This window comes from Sciurus vulgaris, assembly GCF_902686455.1.
Source record: "Sciurus vulgaris genome assembly, chromosome: 11".
NCBI classification, from domain to species: Eukaryota; Metazoa; Chordata; class Mammalia; order Rodentia; family Sciuridae; genus Sciurus; species Sciurus vulgaris.
The window spans coordinates 62719711-62741060 of NC_136472.1; the positions used below are offsets into that span (position 1 = coordinate 62719711).

Consider the following 21350-nt stretch of genomic DNA (forward strand, 5'->3'; position numbering starts at 1 on the left):
AGTAGGGACATTGATGATAAATAACCACAGGTTACCTTTTACAAAATTTAGATTGTATAGAACAGAATTGACAACTTTACAGCAGATATGTTTTAATGTAACTTAGGTAATTCTTTTTGTAAGTACAGAATGCCTGTTATGCTCAAGTTATTATGTGTTCTTACTGAAGACATACTTTTAATCAAATTCATGCAGTTCTTCCTCCACTCCCACCTGGTGGAGCTACAACACCAGCTCTTATTTTTTTGGTACTGGGGATTGAACCCAGGGGTGCTTTACCACTGAGCTACATCCCCAGCTCTATTTCTTGAGACATGGTCTCACTAAGTTACTTAGTACCTCACTCATTTGCTGAGACTGGCCTCGAAATTGAGGCCCTCCAACACTGACCTCCCCAAATTGCTGGGATTACAGGTATGTGCCACTGAACCCATCACTCTATATTTTTGAGACAGGATTTTGCTAAGTTGCTGAGGTTGGTCTCAAACTTGTGATTCTATTGCTGTAGCCTCCCAAGTAGCTGGTATTAGTGTATATTATGGTAATTCTTAATGCCTTTTTCTTCATGCTTGCTTTGGAAAGAGGGTATATTTGGGCTGAATAGCAGCATATAGCCACAGGGCTCTGGTTTGGCCACCTCTAATCTATACTCTTGTCTCTTCTAGAGCAAATTACAGCAGTCACCATCTTAATATAGCAAAAACAAATTTATAGCTGGGCATGGTGGAGCATGCTTATAATCCCAGGGAGGTAGGAGGCTAAGAAAGGAGGATTGTAAGTTTGAGGCCAGCCTCAGCTATTTAGTAAGACTTGTCTCAAAATAAAAGGGGCCTAGTGATGTAGTTCAGTGGCAACAGTACCTCTGGGTTCACTGCCCAGTACATTGGGGGAGGACAGAGGCAAGAAAAGAGAAAAGAGTCTATTTATAACTACTTACAAGAGTTGTATCCTTGTATAGAAACTCAAACATATTAAGACACATGACCTATAAGAAACTGTAATTTGATATTAAGTTTAGAGAAATTATGAAAATTGAAGTGTATGTTTGATTCATTAAAGTTACCATTTGAATATTTAAGAATTTTAATTATAAGGTATAATTTGGAGTTAAAATCTATAAGTGGAGATTAGTTTGGAACAAATTAACAGGAGACAATAAAACTTGCTCTCAAAGACATGACAATACATTTTCTTGAAACAAACCCCCATCAAATGAGAATTTTCATTCTGTGCATGGGAATAACTAAAACCTTTATTAGACATGGTTTTCCAGTAACAATGTGAAAATTGGAATTATCAATTCAAAGAGCAGTGACGTCTGAAATTTTAAAAAGTAGACTAGGTATTAGGGGACCAAAAAAAAAAAAAAAAAAAAAACCGGTAAAGACAAATACTATTTAATATCTCCCCTCTGTACACAATGTTGCATATATACAACTACTCTGTTTTTTATTGATTTTATATAATAGTGAAAATCCCTTGAGCAATTAGGGTATACAGTTGATGTCCAACTTGGGGGCAGGGCAGTAGAAACATACTTGATTAACAGTTTTCACTCATGGACTTAAGACAATTTTTTCTATTTTTTGCCAAGATTTTAGTAGTAAATTCATAAATATAGGAAATAATTCACTCCTGTGTTAAATAGAAAACCAAACAGTGCCAACAGTAGTGGCTTAATTATTGGCATACAAGAAAAGTACAACACCAATAAGTTTCCTTAATTATGCGTTTAAATATGATATGCAATTCATTCTTACACTTGTAAATTTTTAATCTGTTTTAGACAACAGCATATAAGTTTTAAAGCCACTGAGATGTTGCTTTCAATCTGAAATATTGTGTATAAAAAAATAACCCAATGTATGACTCATCTGACAGATGTTTAAGATCAATAAAGGCTTATTTCAACAAGCAGTTAGAAGAGAGGGGAGCAAGCCAACTTCTCGACACTGTCTTGTTGCTGGCTCATTTTTCCAGTGGTATCAATAGTGGTTTTTGGAGGGAACCATGTGCCTTTAGTCTATCTAGTTAAAATCAGATACCACAATTATCAAGAGGGGTAGAGGAGGTGTGCACAGGGTAGTGGGCAGATGATGTCAAATATTAAGGATGTACTTAGCGTTCTTTCTTGGTACTGGATAAAAACAGGCCAATGAAGGGAAGAAATTATAAATAGGAACAAAACTGCAATCAAATCAAGACATAATAGCCGAATTAAGTTATTTTAATATTGCATATATAGATGTTTAGCCATACTCTAAGATCAACTCTTTAAGAGCAGAACTTTATATCCGATTTACATGCTTCAGATATCACCTTTCTTGTTTGTTACAGTAAGGTCTTGTATCCAAATATCCACTTGTACACTGAGAGCTTTAAGAAAAAACAGGACACAGAGGGAGTTGCCATTTTTAGCAGCAATGAAATATCACTAACCCCTTTTTACATACCGAATTCAAGTCACTATCAGAGGTGAGTGCACCACAAAGTCACCAGGTACAAAATTGCTAGTTCATTTTTAAATTAATAACTTGAAATTACCCCCGTCCCCCCACCCTATTACATCCCTTTTTATAAACAGCAAACATTTTTGCTTTTATACATAGGCTAGCAGGTTTGTTTCAATATGAAAGTGCTAATTCATTTACAGATTTTTAAATCAGTTATGTAGTGCTACAATAAATGTCCAATAATCTACATAGGAACAATCTTTGATGAATGAAAATGAAGACTGAATAAGGCTATCAGATTACCTTATCTTATTTACATATAAAGGATACCCAATGGTGAGGAAGAGACAGAAATCGGACAATACTCATAGGTGTAAAAATTACATCTACCTTTGAGCTTTATACTGTAAATGAGACATTTTAAATAGTCCTGTAGCCCATGCCTATTTTTTCCTCAGAAAAAGAAAAGCTGCCTTCATGACATCCCCTCTTGTTTCAGATTTCCACAGTGTCACTTGAAGCTTCAGAGTCAGGATCTTACTTTCTTCAAAAAATAAAGAAAATACCCCCCGTGTTAACCCCCCCTCCCCACAAAAATCCCTCTGGTTTCACTTCCAGTGCCAGGTTGCATGATCAGGTCCCACCTCCTGGGTTTTTTTGTCCATCTATTGATCAATTAGTTTAGAGTAGGTAACATGAACCAGTTCTGGAACCACTACTAGGAGGAACACAAGCTCTTCACTACAATCACACAGCAGGAAAGAAAGTGAGAACTCAATTCATCCCTGGTGCCGGGCCTCCAAAATTGAAAGAACTTGGCACAACTGGAGCACTGAATTTGTATCCTCCGTGCTTCTCAATCATTTTGGATTCTAGAACACAAATAAGTGAAAATTTAGTAGGGCATTCAATTATCTTACTACTTTGTGGAGGAAAAAGGAATTAACAATCAATTAACAAGAAAATAGTTTGCCATTAATAGCCAGGATGTTCCAAAATTGATAACTTTATTCTCCCTACACAGGTATAAGGGGAAAAGGGGCATGCACCATGTAGAGACAATAATCTGTTTTATGTTGTGGACTCCTTTAGTGAATTTTAATTTCCCATGGTTAAGGAAAAAAAATTTTTAAGGTATGGGGTACTGAACCCAGGAATGCTACATGATGGGAATATGGACCCATTCCTTTTATTTTCAGACAGGCTCTCACTACACTGCCTTGAACTTCAAATTCTCCTGCCACGGTCTCCCAAGTTGCTGCAATTATAGGTGTATACCATCATGCCTGGCCTCAAGAAAAAAAAAATCTTTAAACACACTCCATTGTGAGTCACATGTATCATTAAGGACCCATCTTGAAAAGGAGGGAAAAAACTATCAAATGCACGCGAATCCAAAATATAAAATACTTAAGAGCTGGGTGTAGTAGTGATACAATATAGTGGGACATTGTCTCAAAATAAAAAATAAAATAGGCTGGGAATGTAGCCCAGTATAAAGCAACTCTGGGTTTAATCAGTAGTATCTTAAATAAAACACAAATGGGCTGGGGATGTGACTCAGTGTCAAGTGCCCCTGAGTTCAATCCCTGGTACCCCGGGGTCAACGCCCCCAAAAAGCTGTCTGGGTATCAAAACCTAGAGAAAACTATTACAGTATATATAACTAAAATATACATTTGCTGGGCATGGTGGTATATGCCTGTAATGTGCAATTTGGGAAGCACAGTCAAGAAGATCACAAGTTGGAGGCCAGCCTCGGCAAATGACTGAGGCCCTAAGCAACTCAGCGAGACTCTCTCAAAATAAAAAATAAAACGGTATGGGGATATGGCTCAGTGGTTAAGTACCTCTGTGTTTCATCCCCAATACCAAAAAAAGAGTAAATCTTAAAAATGCACTCCAGGGCTGGAAGTATATACAGCTAGTGGTAAAGTGCTTTACCTAAACGAGTGAGGCTCTAGTTTTGTTGCATGTGTATGGGGAGGTAGTGGAAGGGAGAGGCATGCAAAATGCCTAGAATTTTCTTCAACATATTTCAGAGAAAATGTTAATTAATTACCTTTTTGTGTTTAGTACAGGGATAGAACCCAGTGGTACATAACTGAACCACACCTCAGCCCATTTCTTTTGAGATAGGGTCTTGCTAAATTGCTAAGGCTTGTCTTAGAAATGGTGATTGTCCTGCCTTAGCCTCCTAAGTCTCCAGGATTACAGGCATGTGCCAATATTCTCAACTAATTGATCACTTTAATGTTATATTTTTTAACAGAATGTTCTATTATCAATCCATCAGCAAGAACTTAAGCAATTTTATTAAAGCTACTACACACTGAAGGGAATCTTTAGTTACATTTAAAAATTAGTAAAGTGTAGCCAAATCCAAATTTTCTTCTAAATTAAATCTCACATATTAGATTATATTTTTTAATCACCAAAATAATTTTATTGATTGACTGAATGATTACACTGGGGTGAATCCAGGATCCTGCTTATGCCAGGCAAGTACTCATGTATAACCACTGAGTTATACACAGCCTGTGTACCATTATATAATATACTTTTTATATAATGTTAAATTCCTTCATAAGATTTTAAAGCTACATGAAGTCATTAATTACATCAAAGAGGGATTATGGTTGACTAACATACCGTGGGCTGCTCTTCTTTGATCAGCTAGAGTTGCTATGTCCTGTAACTGTTTTCTTTGTTCTTCATTAAGACCATGAGTCAGAGCTTGATACCACACAGGATTACGATTCTGAATAGCTACCAAAACAAAAACAAGTGGAAAAAAGCATTAATAAGAGGGACTGATAGCTTCTTTCTATTCTGTTTTGTCTACCCCCTAAATCCAATACTGAAATTCTCCCCAATAATATTGCTTTAAAAGTAACCTAAGAGTTACTTATGAAACAAAAGATATTGGGCAAAAAGTTAATTCTAGTTCATCTTTGTGCTTCAATACTATCTTAATTGTTCTTGTCGTAACTAGAGGAATTTCAATAATTAAATTAACCCAAGTCATTAAAATATTCACAGTTAAATGACTACAAAATGTATGTGCGGGAAAAGGGTGAATAATACAAAATAAAGGGTTTATTATCCTCCATTTGCCTACTCAAAAACTTCCTTAATAAACTTTGGGGTTTAAGTCACTGGTAGAGTACTTTCCTGGAATACATGAAACCCCATAGTTGACAGGCAGTAAAAGGAAAGAAAAAACAAAAGCATATGTACATAAAACATTCCCTTGGAAAGGTAACCTTGCAATTCTCAAGTTAAAATCACAATAGTCACACATTTTTATATCATAGTCTAAATAACAGTTAGTCTGTGAGAAACAGAACAAATTTTCTCCAAATGTCATAAAACCAAGTGTTAAATTTCATAATGTTCAACAAAAAAATATGCACTAAGTTGATATATAACGGTGGTAAGTTTAAGCAAGTATTTCCCTACTTCACACACACACATCTGCAAGCAAGATAATGTCTACAATAGGTTTTACCCCAAAAAAATTTCACTGCAGGGTAATGTGAAGAATATAAAGTGACAGCCACATGTATTAGGTGCAAGGTATTTTGTGGATTAAAACCTAATGCTAAATCATAAGGTTTTCTATTTGTTGTTTATTTCAACTGTGTAAAGACCCAGTATTAGAAACTATATTTTCAGAACTGACCTGTTGATACCTACAAAAAAACAAAGCACGTCTGGAGTTCTGGCAACTCAATTCTTGATGTCACATAATTAAGAAAAACTATCTGTGATCTTGCATCAAAAATGTTTTGTCATGGGCTTGGGAGGCTAAAAACCTTGGTTATCAGAGAATTTATTCCATGTCAAAGTTCCTATGTAAGAATGATAAATAATAGCAAATAAACCTGAGGGAGAAGGGGTTTCAAAGATAGTGGTAATATTTTTCTTTTTTCCCTCCTACCCCTGCTACTGGGGACTGAATTCAGGTTTGCTCTACAACTGAGCAACATCCCCAGCACTTCTTATTTTTATTTTGAGACTGTGTGTTGCTAATTTGCCCGGGCTGGCCTTAAACTTTGATCCTCCTGCTTTGGCCTCCTAAACAGCTGGGACTACAGAAGTATGCCACCAGCAATTTAATTTCATAAAATGGATGATGGACCACAGGCATTATACCTTGAAATTCAAGTAAAAGATGCTATTAGGTAAAAATAGCTGAGATTCTACAGCCACACATAACTGATGCATCTAGACTTCCAGAAGGCTGTGTCACTGCATCCAAATTAGGGGGGTTAAATTAGCTATTTGAAGCTTAAAATTTATTATATTTAATTTGCTAGTTCAATAACAGTAGAATAAATTGATTAAAATATGCAAAAATACATTAATACTGAATAAATATGAAAGAATAGCTGAGGAAAACTGAAAGACTAGGAATCAAAAGAAAGGGGAATTCTCACTTTTTGGAACTACACTATTTTCTAGAACATGTAGCTTTCAAAATTACAAACTAAATGTAAAAAATAACAGGATGAGGAAAGATTACTCAGCAGCTTGATGGCAACATTAGAAATAATTGTTACTATAACTAATACTCTCTTCTTTAAGCAACAGACTGTTTAATGAAATGGTTCTATACGTGATAAGCAGACTTACTTTGAAATATAGCTTTAAATATCTGATACTCATCAACAGGGTTGTCTTCATCATCAATGATTGTGGAATAGCCTTCCAGAGCAGTCTCCTCTGCATCATCTTCTTCCCAATCTTCATCGTCTCCATCTTCACCTGCTTGCTTAGCTAGAATCTCCAAATATTCTTGCCCATCTTCATCAATATCATCTTCATCACTCCCTAGTTCCTCTGTCAAATCATAAATATAACATTGAAATAATTTGCTACTCAACAAAGTGACAATGACCTTACCATTCTCAGGAAATTATAATTCCTTAATAAAGTCAAGGAAAAGTTTCAGGAATTGGTGTTTAAACACATGTATAGCAACAGATAGAATGGAAAATTAACATGGATGTCAAAGAAGCGCAACCATAACTTATTATTCTAACCACCACAGTTGAATTTTTTTGTGTGTATGTGGTGGTGGGGGGGAGGTGTGGGGGGATACTGGGGGATTGAACCCACTCTACCACTGAGCCACAGTTCCAGCCTGTTTTGTTTTTGTTCTTGTTTTGGGGAAAGGGGTCTTGCTAAGTTGCTGAGGCTGGCTTTGAACTTGCGATTCTGCTGCCTCAGCCTTTGAGCTGCTGGAATTACCAGTGTAAGCCACCTAGCCTTGGGTTTGAAGGAACACTTCCAGATTCACCCTTGGTATGCTCTTAGCCTTACAGTATATAAATCCAAACTAAATACCAATAATAAAATTATATAGTTGGGGTTGTGGTTGTAGCTCAGTGGTAGAGCAGTTGCCTAGCATGTGTGAGGCACTAGGTTCGAACCTCAGCACCACATTAAAAAAAATAAATAAATAAAGATATTTCGTCCATCTCCAACTAAAAAATTTTTATAAAAAACCACATAATATTCAAACAACATCACCCTATGTAAATTTATGATTACACAAATGGTACGCCTTTACTCCATGTACAAACAGAGAAACAACATGTATCCCATTTGTTTACACTAAAAAAAAAAAAAAAACCACATAATGTATATTTTTTAAACAGTTTGAGTTACAACCACAGAAACTTTTTTGAGGGGGCGAGGGGCAGTGCTAGAGATTCAACCAAGGGCCTCAAGCAAGGTACTATAACTGAGCCACATCTCCAGGCCCACCCATAGAAAATTTTGTGAGATTTAAAAAAAAAAAAGGGCTGGCTGAATTACCAAGCACAGTGGCACAAGTCTGTAATAACAGCAACTTGAGAGGCTAAAGCAGAAGGATCACAATTTTGAGGCCAGTCTCACTAACTTAGGGAGACCCTGTCTCAGATAAAAATAAAAAGGAGTAGGGATGTAGTTCAGTGGTAGTTCTAGTCCTAGTACTGCCAAGGTGGAAAAAAACACTGGCTAACTTAGTAAATGGCAAAAACAAAACAACAAGGAAAACACAAAACAACTTGCATTACCTATATAACCTTGAATCCATTACAGTAATTCTATTAACATTTGATCACTTATGCATTCTTTTATTCCAAAATGTCTTACATGTGAAATGTTTAGATAACAACTAATTAACAATTTTATATTGCAAACACTTAGGCTTAGCACTGATAAGATAATAACAGGATGGTTCTTTGCAATAAATTCAAACATTAAAAACTAGACACCTAGGACTGGGGAGATAGCTCAGTCAGTAGAGTGCCTGCCTTGCAAGCACAAGGCCCTGGGTTCGATCTCAGCACCGAAAAGAAAAAAAAAAACTAGACATCTTTTAATACTTATTGTAACAATATATATGTATGCCTTCATTAATATTGTTAAATCTTATTTTTCTTGTTGTTGTTGTTGGTTTTGTTTTGTTTTTGAGATTTGGTCTTATGTTTCCCAGGCTGCTTTTGACTCACGTGATCCCCTGCCTCAGCCTCCTGAGTGGCTGCAACTACTGAGAGGGGCTACTAAGCCTGTCTTAATTCTGTTAAATATTACTGAATGCCAAGTGCCAAGAACTGTTGTGTGTCACGAATTCTCTCACGTAACCTTCACAACATATTATTAATATACTTCCGATTATACTTATAAGATATAGTTAATGGTAGAAACATTTTATTATCTTAAGATGCCTCCTCAAGTCCTAAGGGAGTTCCCTCCTACATGAATCAATAACACCTTGAATCAACTCTATATAGTACTATTTGGCTTTTTAAGTTTTTCCCACTAGGATATAATACTTCTGGAGAATGGCATGACATTGATTTTTTTTTTTTTAATCTGTTGTGCCAAATACATACAGAGTAAACAGATCTTTTAGTGACTGCATACTATAATGCTTGGAATTGCCCTATTGTTGGAAACATAGATGATAATTGTGTCTTTATAGACTTTGCTATTCTTTTTTTTTTTTTTTAAGTTATAAATGGACAAAACACTTTTATTTTTTTATTTATTTATTTTTAGGCGGTGCCGAGAATCAAACCCAGTGCCTCATACCTGCTAGGCAAGCACTCTACCACAGAGCTACAGCCCCATCCCTAGACTTTGCTACTCTTCTAAGGAGATAAGTTGTTTCTTACGAATGAACATAAAAGCATCTGGCTAAGATCCTAGATTTCTTTGGGAGAAGGACTAGAAAAAAGGTATATACAGTGTTTTTTTAACTAGACATGTGTTGTCCTGAAATTCATCACAAATCCCTTACCAGTTTCATCGTCATCTTCAGCTTCATCATCATCATCACTGTCATTTTCATGTTCTGCATGGCAGGCATATGCTCTTTTTAATCCATTAAACAAAAGGATAAAAGCTGGCAAAATCTGTCCAGAAACCTGATTTAAAACTTGTGGTATCTGTTCCATATCAATAAGAGCACAGAGGCCAAGAACACACATCTTTCTGTCATGAAGCCTAAAAATAAAAATTAAAAAAATAAGTTCCCTCAATTTTCTTATATAAACAGAGTTCTTCATAAAGGTCCAATTCATGTCACTTACCCCAAGAAACAGTCAACATCATTAAGCCACTGTGTAATAAAATGATTTGTAACTGGTTCAACATTATTAGGGAAGCGAAGGTTTTCTAAGGTATTGAGTAGTAGGTGTGGATTATAATACAAAGCTGCAATTGCAACTTGCAGGCACATTGTTCGAAGTTCACTTGTCTTAACCTCTCTTGTCAGTCTCTCTAAAGCTGCCTCCACGAATAAGGGAATGCACTGTAAAGAAAGATTACAAGACAGTACACCACTGAAATTAATAGCATCCTAACTATTATACCCATATTATTAATTGTTGCCTTAACTAATCTAGCCCCACTGGATGACTAATATTTATCATTGAGGATTTTGCTAGGAAATCTAATTTTGAAGCATGACATGTTTTCACTAAGCTAGCAAAACTGTCACTATGATATCAATCACAGATTCACAATGTTCCTATATTTAAACTGACCACAGAAATTTAATTACTAAAGCTGTCAGAAATTTTCAGCAAAAACTTACCTGGCATAACAAAGTTTATATGAAACTTCAATACTCATATTTCCAACACATTAAATATATGATCGATATATGGTTAAATTTTACACCAACAATGTAAATACATGCTGTGGGACACAATAGTGTACCACAATATGTAGTAAAATGCCCAAAAAGGAGGAAAAAAAAATGGAAAAGAATGATTCCCTCTCTGAAGTTCCAAATAGAAGCATTAGAAGTTAGTCTTGGGCTGGTGATGAAATGAAGTTCAAAGGTAGACTCTCTCTTTGCCTAGCATACATGAGGCTCTAGATTCAATCTCAGCAACCTACACACAGTTAGCCTCACTGACCTGGTCAATGCCACGCCCTTTGCATTGTAGAATGATGACCTCTAACAATTTTGCTGCATGACATTCTGCATCTTCTCCAGCAACTCCTGTAAGAACCTGATCAACAAAGAATATAAATTCCATGAAGGTTTCATGAAAATGTTTAAATCAGAAATCATTACCTTTCCTTTGTAAAAAGCTCACATAGTGCTTACTATATTCTAATATGAATGATTACGATGCTCACTATACAGACTAAATAAAGAATGTGTAAGGATTTAGAGTTGTCTGTCAAACAGCCTAACCTTCTAATAGCCTGGTCTTAGTGATCAAAGCATCTATTCTGCTGGGCCCAGTGGCACACCTATAATCCAGTGGCTAACATGAGGCAGGAGAATTAAGAGTTCAAATCCAAGGCTGGGGTTGTGGCTGAGTGGTAGAGTGCTTGCCTACCATGTGTGAGGCACTGGGTTCAACTCTCAGCACCACATATAAATAAATGAATGAAATAAAGGCCTATTAACATTTTTAAGGCATTAAGGAACTCAGTGAGACACTGTCTCTAAATAAAATACAAAATAGAGCTGGGAATGTGGCTCAGTAGTTTGAGTGCCCCTAAATTCAATCCCCTGTACCAAAAACAAACAAACAAAAACCAAAAACCAAAAAACATCTATCCTGAAATGCCATTCTGGATTAAAGCAGCTACTAACCATAAACTTCTCACACAAATGTAGAAGTGAAAACACTTAAACTTTCTCAGGTTACTGGCCATTCTGTAAAGAACTACAAAAATACTATTTGTAGACAAACTGTCTCATAAAATACAAAATATCGAGTTGGAGTGCTGTGGGATGGTGGGAGAAGAAACATCCTACTGATGGCAACCCCAGACAAGAAATAAAGAACAAGGACATGACAGGCTACTTAATGGTAGAAAACTGTAAACATAAGGATAAGTATTCTGGAATAGCAAAATAGCCAGTATGGGTATATCTCTGTTCCCATAGTATTAACATAAACATAACTGGCACTAAATGAATAATATAACTAAAAAATTATTTATGAACAAGTGGTCAAAAGGGAAAGATATTAATGAAAGATAAACATATCTTAAACCTCCTGGGGCAAAGTATTTTCTCCCCCTTACTAAATGAGATTATCACTATGTTGTGGCCCAAACTGGTCTTGAATTCCTGGGCTCAACCAATCCTCTTGCTTCAGTCTCCTCAGTAGCTTGAATTACTTCCAGGTGCTTCCATACCCAGCAGCAAAATTAGTTTTTATTGCACTACTTCTCAAGAAAAACTGCTAGAAATTAAAATACTATGAATTGTTATCACCAGGCCCATTCAAATATCTCTCTCTCCCCAAACTGTAGGTAAAAAGGTATTAAAAAAAAAAAAAAAATAGTAGTAGCATAGTAGCATTCACCATGTTTCTCCTTCCATTTCTTGGGAGAAAGGTAAAAGATTTTCAAATCTTGCAATTTCCTAAATACTTCTAGCCTCCAGAAACCAAGTATTTTTCCTTCATACATCTCTATTCAACTCTAATAAATAAAACATCTACATTTATTCCTGATCCTTTTTAAAAAAATCTCAAGTTATTGATTCTTTCCTTCTTTAGTTTCCAGAGAACTAGATTAAAGTAAACTCCCAACGCTGTAAAAATCCAAACATTTATAACTACAAGTAAATGACAGAGACCAGATAGGAGACATGTGCATGCTAAAGCCACTACTGGGCAACCTAGAAACAAAGAGTTTTCAGTGAGTGAGGGTGACTGGGGTTTCAACTGAGGGATGCTTTACCAGTGACCTACAACAGTTGCCCCGCAAGCCCTTGTTATTTTTTATTTAAAGACAGGGTCTCACTAATTTGTTTAGGATCTTGCTAAGTTGCTGAAACCAGCACTGAACTTATGATCCTCTGGTCTCAGCCTCCCAAGCTGTGTGATTATACGAGTGCATCACCATGTCTGAGTGCTCATAAATTTTAAAGCCATTAATTCTGGGCTGGGGATATAGCTCAGTGGGTAGAGTGCTTGACTCACAAGCACAAGGCCCTGGGTTCAAATTCCCAGCACTGAAAAAAGAAAAAAAGCCATTAATTCTGTCAGACTCACATGTCCCCATGTTTATCAAAATGTGATATCACATGTATCCTCATAATTGTATAGGAACAAACTAGTAAGATCTAATATTATTTTTAAATGACCTACCTTTTTGCACATACTGTATATCATCTCAAGATACTTGGTATCAGATAGAAGTGTGTCGGTATCAACTGTTACATAATTATGCAGAAGAGGCATCATGTCTGTATTAATAAAAAGCATCAGTTACACATTTACTAATACAAATACTTTATTCTTCTTTGCTTCTGAAAATTTTTCTTAGAAAAAGGCAAGTCTGTGGGATCAGTTTATCTCTATAACTCATTTTTTTTTTTTTTTAAAAAACTCCCAGTACTGAGAATTTAACTTAAAGATGTTTTACCACTAAGCTAGGTCCCAAGCCCTCTTTATTTTGAGACAAGGTCTCCCAAGTTGGTCCAGGGTGACCTAAAATTTGCCAAGGCTAGCCTCAAACTTGCTACCCTCCTGACTCAGCTTTCTGAGTTTCCGGGAATACAAGTATACACCATAATACCCATTTTGTGTCATTCACTTTTAAATAAGATGTACTCAATTTTAATATAGAAAGGAAGCTACTTTTAAAATGAATTCCTTCATATTTGTATTAAAACATTAAGATCACACACAAACATATAATTATAAATAAAATAGTTATGGGGAGTATTAAAAAAGCAAATCTAAAATGACTAAGTCAAAATATAAAACAGAAATCAGTACTATGTGTTGTCCTTGAGCACTAACCACTACTGATAATTTATCCAAACAATGAAGTTGGAGCATTTAAAAGTATATAACCAAATGATAAGCTGTAAATGAATCAAAACAGGGGGAAGAGGTGAAACCCCCAGTATTTTCACGCAATTTAGACATACCTGTAAAGTAATCAAAGCCATCTTGCTGGAAGACCTCAAATACAAGGGGCAGTAGCTGCCACATCTGTGGAGACACTTGTTGACATGTCAAACTATGTGCCAAAGAGAAGATTTCTTCATAGAATTCTAAAAGAGAATACTGAGTCATTAGGAAAATGTTTACCAATGTGAATAGCACTAAATTCTCAGCACAATAAGAGGAATGATACCTAAGACATGCTGTTGTAAAACAGTACCAATGACCTGTAAGCAGATCCCCTCAAGCTGCTGGGTTATCTAAAAGAGAAGGGGGAAAATAATCATTGCAGCAAGCTGAATAAATTATTAAAATAATATACTGTAATCCACTACTTTTCTACATGAACCACACTGTTAAATCACTTTGTTCAGAAATAATATGCATATTATGAAATTATAAGCTAATCTAAGATTGAAATTTAATGAAACATCATTATAATGAGAAAAACATACATAATAATTTAGTCTACCTAAAACTGAAAGGTAAAATTTACACACTCGGGAAATGCAATACAACTACTCTGAAGACAACCTATAAGTTTTGAATTTTTTGGTCCTAGGGATTGAACCCAGGTGTACTTTAACCACTGAACCATATTCCGCAGTCCTTTTTATTTTATTTTTTTATTTTGAGACAAGTTCTCACTAAAGGTAACTGAAAAGTAACTGGCAGTCAATTATAGAGAAATAATCTTCTGCTTATGTTCAATTATAATAATAGGGAATACAAAATAGTTTATTGAAAATCTCAACCTGCAATGGGTAGAGATCTGAAAACACACAGCTTTGGATAAGATAATCTATACAAACATCTACACTAAAATTTATTCATCCAAATTTATGACAGTGATTAATTCTAGTGGAAGGATAGAAGGAGGGAAGAGCTTAGGAAGAAGTCCCCTGAAGGATTCAACTATATCTAACTGAAATTTGGGGGGCTATAGGTAAGCTCAGTGACAGAAAATATGCCTTGCATACACAAAGTCCTACATGCAATCCCCCTCACCCCAAAAAATGACAAAAAAAAAAAAAAGACAAAACCCCCCAAATCAGCTGAAATGACTCTTTTACTGAAAGTAAAATCTAAGGGTGATTAAAAAAAAAATGATTACATGCAATAAAATTTGTTAGTGATTAGGTAGTATCAGTTAGTTTTCTCTATGGTTTCTCTTTTTCTGTATGTTTGAAATAATTCAATTTTTAAAAATCCATGATTACAGTTCCCTTACTTTTCTAAATACAAGAAAAGCAAGGTAAGTAGGAAGATTGTGGTGATGCTTGCAAAACAATCTGAATGCACACAATCAGTAAAAATGGCTAATCACTTAAATATGCCTTAAGATGACAAATTTTATATTTATGTATTTTACCAAAACATCTTTTCTTTTTTTAATTGTAGATGGATACAATGCCCTTTTATTTATTTTTTTATGTGGTGCTGAGGATTGAACCCAGTTACTCATGCATGCTAGGCAAGTGCTCTACCACTGAGCTACACCCCCAGACCCATTTGTTTCTTTGATACTGGAGATTATAAGGAACAAAAGAAAACTAAAAATGTAAAGTCAAAATAGATGAGATGATTATAGAGTCATCTCAAGTTAGAGTCCTCCAAAAATCATTGTACGTTCAGTAATAAAATGACAATGTATAAAACCTGTGTCACAATGAATCATCTTCTTACCTCTTTATGATCTTCAACTACACTAAGAAGTGTATCAATTGTATTGAGAATTCCCATGGCAGTAACTGCTTTGTCATCACTTCCTTCTTCATCTGGACCAGTCTGGATTACTTGGTTAAATGTCATTGCCTAGAGCCAAAAGAATTCAACTTAGGTTTGTCAACTAAATACTATAAACATGCTTTGGCAATTAACACTATTTTAGTTTCTGGGTCCCCCCCACCCCCTGTCCCATCCCACCCCGCCCTGCCCCGCAACACTTTCATTTGTAAATATTCTCATTGGGATAGCAGAAGAAATCAATGTCTCCAAACTAATGAAAAATTAAGAGCTTGGGCTATGTAATGGTCCTGCTCCATCACTCACAGGGTGACCTCAAACAAGCTTACTTGAACTCTCTAGTCTTTGGCTGCCTGACATGTCAATTAGGGGATTTCACAGAAATACTGTGAGGATTAGAAGAGACAAGAGACCAAGTACAGTGATCCATGCTTGTAATCCAAACGACTCAGGAGGCTGAGGTAAGATGGTTGCAAGTTTAAGGACTGCCTGGCCAACTTACTAGCACCCTATCTCAAAAATGAAATAAAAGTCAGGCACAGGGGCTGGAGTTGTGGCTCAGTGATAGATCGCTTAGCTAGCTAGCATGTATGAGGCACTGGGTTTGATTCTCAGCACCACATATAAATAAAAAAATAAAATAAAGGTCTAACAACATCTAAAAATAGTTTTGTTTTTTAATTTCCTTAAAAAAAAAGAAAAAAGAAAAAAAAGCCAGACATAGTAGCACATGCTCATAATCCCAATGACTTAAGAGACTGATGCAGGAGGACCACAAGTTTGAGGCCAGCCTCAGCAACTTAGCGAGACTTTCAAAATAAAAAATAAAAAGGGCTGGGGATGTAGCTCAGTGGTAAGGTGCTCCCAAGTTCAATCCCAAGTACCAAAAAAATGAAATAAGATAAATTAAAAAAAAAAAAAAAAAAAATAGCTTAAGAGTAGAAAACCACTGGGTTCAATCCTGACAAAAACAGACAAGTTATAAATGTTCTCAATATTATGAATACTTTCATTAATTTTATTGGCTAAAGCTGTGCTCAAGGGTAAAAGTCTTGTAGCCCTAGCTACTTAGAAGGCTGAGGTAGAAGAATCACAAGTTCAAGGTTAGTCTGGTCAACTTAACAAGGATCTGTCTCAAAATAACAAATCAAATAAATAAACGAACAAATAAATAAGCAACTAAACACTGGATATTCTATGGTTGAGTGTCCTGGATTCAATCCCAGTACCATAAAAAAATTAAAAACTAAAGAGCACTGGGGAGGCCTAAGTATGAACCCAAGTCCATCATGTCTAGCACAGGCAAATTATTTAAACTTCTATATTTTATTTTGTATCTGTAAAATAGTAGAGTCCTTATACGAGTCTGTGTGAGAACTAAACAAGTAAAATATCTACCAAAGGGCTTAAAACTCAACATCCAATCTAGTAAGCTCAATGAAATATTTGTTACATACCTAAGTCAAGGCACTTGTGACACATTAACTGGAATCTACTGCGAGCTAAATTAAAATGCTTCCAAAAAATGATACATTCAAACAACATACCAAATGTTGTGTCATTTCTACAGCAATAGGAGTAACTTCTTCACTATATTCACAGATCATTTTCTGAATTACATTGGTAAGATCATCATTTTCTGTTTCTCTTATTATATGAAGAAGGGCCTGCATTACAGGTCTGATAAATGGTGTGATGTACTCTTTAGCTGTAAGAGGGGAAAAAAAAAAAAAAACCCTTCTTTTGTAAAACACTTAAATCTTTTAGAAACCTGATACAATATATATCAGAATTTAAAAAACATATCACAGATGAAGGAAGTCTGGAGATATATCTCAGTGATTGAGCACTTGCCCAGCATGGGGGGTGGGGGGGAGAAGAAGAAGAGGAAGGAAGAAAGAAGAAAGAAGAAGGAAGGAGGAAGAAGGAAGAAGAAGAAGAGGAAATAAAAAAAGGAAGAAGAAATAAAAAAAGGATATCAACTTCCTAAAAGTATGTATTGTATAACTAGGCACAAAGACATTCGGTATTTTTGACAAGCGAATCCTTTACCTTTTTCTTGATTGCTGATCAACACTTGAAGTGCAATGGCAGCTTCTACTTTCACAGGCATTTCCCTGTCATCAATCAGACATCTTCTTGTAAGCTCTAAGGCTGTCTGGAGATTCTGATCACTTTTGAACTTTACTTCACAAAAATAGTGAAGTACCCAGCAAGCCTTTTAAAAAAAACACAATGACTATAAATCTTACATTAAATTCTCCCAAGCTCATCTCTTTCTAGAGTTCACTGTGCGGGAATTTGGAGGCTGGCTAGTGGTAGATGTGTCCAAATAGACAACACTAGACCAGTACTATGATCCCAAGTTACTCTTTGGCTGCAAGACATTTGTGTGGATAGCAAGATCTGAATGCAAAACACAGACAGACACTGCTACCAGACACAGATGAAAACCATGCACACATTAACAGCAGCCATTTAAAGATTTATGTTAATCAGAAGTCTTACATGAAACATGGCTACTGAAGTGAACATTAAAAAGTTTAAATATAAAAACCCACAGTCATTTATTACAGGATATAAATATTATATTATAAAATATTATAGCATTGAAACATACCCTTGCTCTCATGTAGCCTAGATCACTGCTGAAGAGAGGGAATACGTGATTCTGCAACATGTATTCCATCTGATCCTTATAAATCTTTTTCTGTAAATATAAACAATTATTTGGATATAGTTCCCAAAACCATCATTTCAGCTTCTAAGTAGACAGACTAATGTTTAAAATGACTATTGATGTCACAACATACATTTACTTTAATCCTTTGACCCCCTAGGATCCAAAGCCCCAATACATTTTTGTATGTTTAAAATCACCTCATTAGAAAGTAATCAGAGGACTGGGAGTGTAGATCAGTGGTTAGAGTACTTTCCTAGCAAGTGCTGTGCTGGGTCCTGGATTCAATTCCTACTACCACAAAAAATAAAAATTTTAAAATGGTTACCAAGGCCTAACTTGCCCAACCCAACCCAAGATTTAAAAAGAAAAAGGCAAACAAGCTATTAGACCAAATTTTAATAAAAACAATGTTTAAAGACAGCATGGTTACTTTTTACTTTTTTCTCATGAAACTTTTATAATGAAAACAATCTCTTTGTAAAGTATCTAACATAATGTAGCTTGAGAAATATGTTGCTCTCAAACTAATAAAGTAGACATCTACTAAGCCAAGAGTGGTAGCACACACCTGTAATCCCAGCAATTTAAGAGACTGAGGCAGGAGGATCACAAGTTCAAGGCTAGTCTCAGCAATTTATCAAGGTTTAAGCAACTTATCAAGACCCTGTTTCAAAAAAATAAAAGGTTTGGGGATGTAGCTCAGTAAAGTGCCCTGGGTTCAATTCTCAAGAGCCAAACCGTCACCAGAAAAAGAGATACTTTCAGTATTTCCTAAATGGTTATTTAACAATGGTTTTAAGAGTTCCTTGAACTGCACATTAAATGAAAATTAAAAGATATTAGTGGGAAAGCTTATAAAATCTGAAAAATGGGGCTGGGGTTGTGGCTCAGTGGTAGAGCACTTGCCTAGCATGTGTGAGGCACTGGGTTTGATTCTCAACACCACATATACATAAATGAATAAAATAAAGGTCTATTGACATCTAAAAAAATAAATTTTTTTTAAAATCTGAAAAATGCCTGTGGATTATAATGTATCAACATTAATTTCTTGGATTTGATAATTACGCCATACAGAGATAAGATGTTACCATTAAGGAAGGTATATACACAGAAAAAGTAGAAAAACAAAAAATGAGATGAATTCAGTGCAGCAAGGTTTCTGGCAGTAGGAAAGTACAATTACTGAAGACTTACATCTTGAGTAAGTAGGATTTATTAACTTCAAAGTAAAAACATTGTAGATCTTATTTATGAAGTCAAATACAATGTATATAATAGAGTTCAGGTTTCTAAACACAAACTAATCCAGTTTGTTATTCTTTACACGAAATTTTTGGCAAAAATCATGACGTGCCTAGCCTGAAAGTGCAAACACATTCATGTTTGCAATTGCCCTAATGATCTATAAATTTTGGAAGAAAAATACTCTTTAACAATTATCCTGCAATATGTACCAAAAAAACTCAGCCTGATCTAGTAGCCACACAGGTAATCCCAGTGACTTGATAGGCTGAGGTAAGAAGATCACATATTCTAGCATGGGCAACTGAGTGAGACCCAATCTCCTCCAACAACAACAACAATAACAACAACAACAACAAAAACAGCTAGGGATATAGCCAGCGGCAATGCTTCCATGGGTTCAAACCCCCGTATGCCAGCAGCTAACAATGGGTATGTGGGACACAAAACCTTGTATGAAAACAAACACTTTCAACACAAACAAGTAGAGAAAATGTAGATAAATCAGATATCATATAAAAATCCTATCAAAACATTAAAGGACAGCATAAAGGGAGGTAGATGCAGTGGCCCACACCTATAAATTCATCTGCTCAGGAGACTGATAGAGGAGGATCCCAAGTTCCAGGCCAGCCTGGCAACTGACCAAGACTGTCTCAGGTTAAAAAGAAAAAAATGTTGGGGATGTAAGATCAGTAGTAGAGTGTCCATGGGTTCAATCCTTCACTTCACAAGGGTGGTGGAAAAAGGACATCATACAGGAAGTGAAAAGACAACCCAAGAAACGGAAGAACATATTTGCAAATCATATTTATATAAGAGTATATTTTTATAGTATCCATATTGATAAAATCTACACTCCAGCCTATAAACCAAAATCTATACTCTGGCCTATGAACCATTATTTTGTTTTTGTCTCTCAGTTGATTGTGAAAGCTAACAGAGCATTTACACAATTTAAAAGAAAAATTTTTTAAATAAAAGTATCTAGTATATAAAGATCTCTAAACAATCAATGATAAAAACAAATGACCAATTAAAAAGGGGGGAAGAAAAGGGAAAGATGATTTGAATAGATATTTCTCCAAGTTAGATATACAAATGTCCAGTAAAAATTCTCAACACTATTAGCAATCAGAGACATAGGAAGTCAAAATGGCAATGAGATGCCATTTCCCATTAACTAAAATGGCATAATAAAAAAGAAAATAAGTACTGGTGAGAATGAGGAGAAATTAAAACCCTCATACAGTGTGGTAGAAACATAAAACGGTACACCAACTTTGGAAGAGTCCTGTGGTTTCTCAAAGTATGACCACCAATTTAAACTCCTAGGTATATACCCAGAAGAAATGAAAACCTATGCGTTCCCATAAAAAACTGTACACGAATATTCATAGCACTCCTCATAATATCCAAAAGTGGAAACAAAGGAAATGTTCACCAACTCATGAATGAATCAATGAAATGCAAAATGTCAACAAATGTACCAACAAAAAGAAACACAAATGCTACATGATGAACCCTGTATATATACAAAAAGAAAAAAGGCACTCCAAAGGGCTATATGTTATATTTTCATTTATATGAAACGTCCAGAACAAATCCAGGCAATTGTTTACAAGGAGCAGCCATAGAGTTAGCAGGTTGGGAATGAAATGGGGAGATACTACTAATGTCCACAGGGTTTCTTTTGGGATTGATGAAAATGTTTGGAATTACCCAGGGGTAATTCCAAATGTGAGCTGTACCTCAATAAAACTGTGAATTTAAATAAACTACTTGCATAAGCAC

At 35.5% G+C, this 21350-nt stretch overlaps 1 protein-coding gene across 2 annotated transcripts in view; it reads right to left on the reverse strand.

The window, feature by feature from the left end:
- Positions 1 to 1234: 1234 nt before the first annotated feature.
- IPO7 (importin 7) overlaps positions 1235 to 21350 on the reverse strand; it is a 55647-nt gene continuing 35531 nt past the window's right edge. For both annotated transcript variants that reach the window (XM_079104278.1, XM_079104277.1), the window contains 13 exons: positions 18249 to 18338; positions 17681 to 17846; positions 17176 to 17336; positions 15569 to 15697; positions 14076 to 14142; positions 13867 to 13992; positions 13079 to 13176; positions 10877 to 10972; positions 10043 to 10263; positions 9751 to 9956; positions 7092 to 7298; positions 5106 to 5222; positions 1235 to 3325 (listed from right to left, as the gene is read on the reverse strand). In XM_079104278.1, the coding sequence (XP_078960404.1) occupies positions 3228 to 3325; positions 5106 to 5222; positions 7092 to 7298; positions 9751 to 9956; positions 10043 to 10263; positions 10877 to 10972; positions 13079 to 13176; positions 13867 to 13992; positions 14076 to 14142; positions 15569 to 15697; positions 17176 to 17336; positions 17681 to 17846; positions 18249 to 18338 (1782 nt within the window). In that variant the 3' untranslated portion in view covers positions 1235 to 3227. The remainder of the gene's footprint in view (positions 3326 to 5105; positions 5223 to 7091; positions 7299 to 9750; positions 9957 to 10042; positions 10264 to 10876; positions 10973 to 13078; positions 13177 to 13866; positions 13993 to 14075; positions 14143 to 15568; positions 15698 to 17175; positions 17337 to 17680; positions 17847 to 18248; positions 18339 to 21350) is intronic.